Here is a 4112-nt window from a genome sequence, read left to right as displayed (position 1 = left end):
TTTAAGGCTATGCATAACCCATAGACAGTATTTGTACTTATATGTTTATAACTACCTCTTCATAAAGGGAAAACATAATATGTAAAGTCATATGTAACAGAGCTTACGCAAGCTAACAAAATATACTTTTTTTTTTTTTTGGTTGTCATGGGGCTTGAACTCTGGGCCTGGGCTCTGTCCCTGAGCTCTTCAGCTCAAGGCTAGCGCTCTACCACTTGAGCCACAGCCACTTTCCAAAATGCACATTTCATTAAGCTAAAGAACAGTTTTATTAGACAAAACTCCTAGCATGAGCTGACTTAAAGCACTCTGGCTGTGCTGCTCTTTACCTGTTCTTTTTCAAGCATATCTGCTTTACGAAGGATTTTCATTGCATACACATGCCCTGTATCTTTCTTCTGAACAAGCCGCACCTGAAGACATAAAAGAAATGCTAAGTCAAAAGTTCACACTAAGCCAGGTGCTAGTGGCTCACGCCTGTAATCAGGAGGCAAGAAAGTCCGTGAGACTCTTATCTCCAATAAACCACCAGAAAATCAGAAGTGGCGCTGTGGCTCAAGTGGTATAGAGTGCTAACCTTGAGCTGAAGAGCTGAGGGACAGCGCCCAGGCCCAGAGTTCAAGCTCCATGACTAAGAAAAAAAAATTTCACACTAATGCTTTTGCATGTTAGAGAAAGCATTTGTCACTTGGTGCTGGAACCCCAGGTCCCACAGTATGACACTTGAAAATCCTATAATTTAAATATAGCAACTAGTAGTAACAAAACAGAAGAAACTGCTTTCCAATGTTTCAAAACAAATACTTTCTGCACAGCATTGTGAGTGCTAGAAGCATCCTCAAAAATCTCAGCATCCGAGAAACTTGGACTTCCTAGTTGAAAAAAATAATCTAATATCACCTTCAGTTTCAAACTTAAGGACAAGTTATACCCCTGGCATGTATCATCCAGGCACCTCAGAATACCTAAATAAATTAGAGCAACAATTACAACAAAATGACAACTGATACATACAAGAAAAATGTCTTGTAATTTAAAATAAAGTAACTTGGGGGGGGGGGGCCTGGTCATGGGGCTTGAACTCAGGCCTGGGTGCTCTCCCTCAGCAATTCAACTCAAGGCTAGCACTCTACCACTTGAACCACAGCACCACTTTTGGTTTTTTGATGGTCTATTGGAGATAAGAGTCTTACGGACTTTTCCTGCCCAGGCTGACTTTGAACTGAGATCCTCATATATCAGCCTCCTCAGTAGCTAGGATTATAGGCATGAGCCACAGGCACATGACTTCTATAGTGTTTTATATTTGATATATAGCTGTGGTTTTTACCTCACCAAATGCTCCTCTGCCTATGACTTTTAAGGATTCAAAATCTTCCAATCCAAGTCTTGTTCTCTTCAAACGAAGAAACTCTGTTTCCTTCCGAGCATGTGCTGATCTCCTGAGTCGCTTCTAATATTTAAATAATGGAGGGAGGAAAACAGGAGGAGTGGGTAATTCTGGAACTGCAACAAAAATCATCTTTGTCTTGTCCAGCTAGAAATAGAAAGCAGGGCCACACGAAACTAGGCACAATCTTACACAAGACAGCACCTTCAAGAGGTCCCCCCTCCCTCCCCTGGCTTTCAGACACGCAGCTTCCTCTGAAAACCTGACTATTCTACTTCAGCAGCCCCTATTCTAAGATTTATAGTGAACAGAAAAAAAAAAAAAAAAACATTTTCCTTTAATCTTTTACGCAACATAAAAGTATCTTTTTATTTCCCTCTGGGCTTTCCCAGGATACTAGAACTTCCCATTATTCCTAAGTATGTTGGTTACTTTTGCCTCAGTCCTGGGTCTGTGACTCATTAGTTTTTTTGGGGGGTGGGGGGTGGGGGTGGTCATGGGGCTTGAACTCTGGGCTTGGGCGCTGTCCCTCAGCTCTTCAGCTCAAGGCTAGCACTCTACCACTTCAGCCTCAGTGCCATTTCTGGCTTTTTCTGATTATGTAGTGCTGAGGAAACGAACCCAGAGGCTCATGCACATCAGGCAAGCATTCTACTACCACTGAGCCACTTTCCCAGCCCCATTCTTATTTCTGAAGGCATTCCCAGCACTATTTAGTTACTAACACATCTGGCAGTACTGGAGTTTGAACTCAGATCCTCACAGTTGTTAAGTCACAATTTAAACCGGAGGTAGTCTTTTTTTTTTTTTTGGTCATGGGGCTTGAATTCTGAGCCTAGGCGCTGTCCCTCAGCTCCTCAGCTCAACGTTAGCACTCTACCATTTGAGCCACAGCACCCACTTCCGGCTCTTTTTATGTGGTGCTGAGGAATCGAACCCAGGGACTCATGCATGCGAGGCAAGTGCTCTACCACTGAGCCACCTTCCCAGCCCCCTATTTATTTATTTTTGTCGGTCATGGGGCTTGAACTCTGAGTCTGGGCGCTGTCCCTCAACTCTTCAGCTCAAGGACAGCACTCTACCACTTGAGCCACAGCGCCACTTCTCATTTTCTGGTGGTTAACTAGAGACAAGAGTCTCACAGAACTTCTGCTCAGGCTCACTTTGAACCACAATCCTCAGATCTCAGCCTCCTAAGTAGCTAGGATTACAGGCCACTGGTGCCTGACGTTACTACTTCTTCTAGTGATAACTAAGCTACATCCCAAATCTCTGAAAGTGTTCTTAAGCATTGAAGGAGAATCTGCATTACTCAGCCATTTGTACTGTTTTCCAAAGGCTAGTCTAGTCTTAATTATTTTCTCCCATGATATCTGTGAACAATGGGCAGAGGGCTGATTTAGGATAAGTTCTTTGTTTGACAATGATTTAAGAAATTTGTCTTATTGAAGACTTTTTAGTGAACTTTATAAGAATGCTTACTTTGTTCTCTTATATTTTAATTTGGCTGGGCCTTGGTGGCTCATACCTGTAATCCTACTTAGAAGGCTAAGATCGGAGAATTATGGTTCAAAGCAAGCAAGCCCAGGCAGGGAGGTCTGTGAGACTCTTACCACCAATTAACTACCAAAAATCTAGAAGGGCAGCTATGTTCAAGAATGCTAGCCCTGAGCAAAAAAGCTAACAGAGAGCTGGGAATGTGGCTTAGTAGTAGAGTGCTTGTCTAGCATGCATGAAGCCCGGGGTTGGATTCTTCAGTATCACATAAACAGAAAAGGCCAGAAGTGGCACTGTGGCTCAAGAGGTAGAGTGCTAGCCTGAACAAAAAAAGCTCAGGGACAGTGGCCAGGTCCTGAGTTCAAGCCCCAGGACCAGCAAAAATAAATAAATTAATTAAATAAAATACTAAGAGGTAGTGATCAAGCCAAGTTCAATCACCAGGATCAGCATAGATAAATAATAATAATTTGATATCAATAATTTCAGGGTTTCAACTCAGGGCCTTGGCGCTGTTCCTGAGCTTTTGTGCTCAAGGCTAGTGCTGTACAACTTGAGCCACAGCTTTACAACTGACTTTTTAGTAGTCAATTGGAGACTGATTTTCTTGCCCGGGCTGGCTCTGAACCAAGATTCCTCAGATTTCAGTCTCTTCAGTAGCTAGGATTACCGATATGAGCCACCAGCACGGGCCATCTTTTCTTTGTTTAGCAGTACTAGGGTTTGAACTCAGGCCTTGAATGTGCCAGGCAGGCGCTCTAGCCTCCAGGCAAGCCTCCTTAGCACTTTTTAGTTACCTGTGAGGTAAAGTCTTGCTTTTATGCTTGTGCCAGGCTGGTTCACCATTTTCCTTTTTATGCTTTCATATAGCTGAGATGACAGGCACATGCCACCCACTGCTATTCTACTTTTGCAGCCCATTATTCTAAAATTTCTAGTGAACAGCGACAAGCCCAGCTATTGGTTGAGGTAAGAGTCTCATAAACTTTTTGCCTCAAATCAGGATTCTCCTGAACTCTACCTCCCAAGTAGCTAGAATTAATTATAGGCATAAGCCACTTAAGCCCAGCTGATTTCATCCTTTCCTTTTCTTGGAATTCTACATCAAACTATGAAACTATGCCTAGACAAGTATTCCTCTCCTAGGTACTCAATAATTAGCTTTTCCCAAGAAATTCAGAAGCATGCTATCCCTCGGGTTCTTCTGTGACTGAGCCAAAATCCT

The 4112-nt window shown here is 42.9% G+C and overlaps 1 protein-coding gene across 1 annotated transcript in view; it reads right to left on the bottom strand.

Annotated features, from left to right (window-relative positions):
- Positions 1 to 4112, bottom strand: part of Stk38 (serine/threonine kinase 38) — a 14018-nt gene that overhangs the window by 5368 nt on the left and 4538 nt on the right. The window contains exons 3-4 of the mRNA XM_013029639.1: positions 1331 to 1453; positions 330 to 413 (exon numbers count right to left, since the gene is read on the bottom strand). Of these exons, the coding sequence (XP_012885093.1) occupies positions 330 to 413; positions 1331 to 1453 (207 nt within the window). The remainder of the gene's footprint in view (positions 1 to 329; positions 414 to 1330; positions 1454 to 4112) is intronic.

Source organism: Dipodomys ordii, unplaced genomic scaffold (assembly GCF_000151885.1).
Source record: "Dipodomys ordii isolate 6190 unplaced genomic scaffold, Dord_2.0 Scaffold120, whole genome shotgun sequence".
NCBI classification, from domain to species: Eukaryota; Metazoa; Chordata; class Mammalia; order Rodentia; family Heteromyidae; genus Dipodomys; species Dipodomys ordii.
This window is presented reverse-complemented; position numbering and strand designations above follow the sequence as displayed.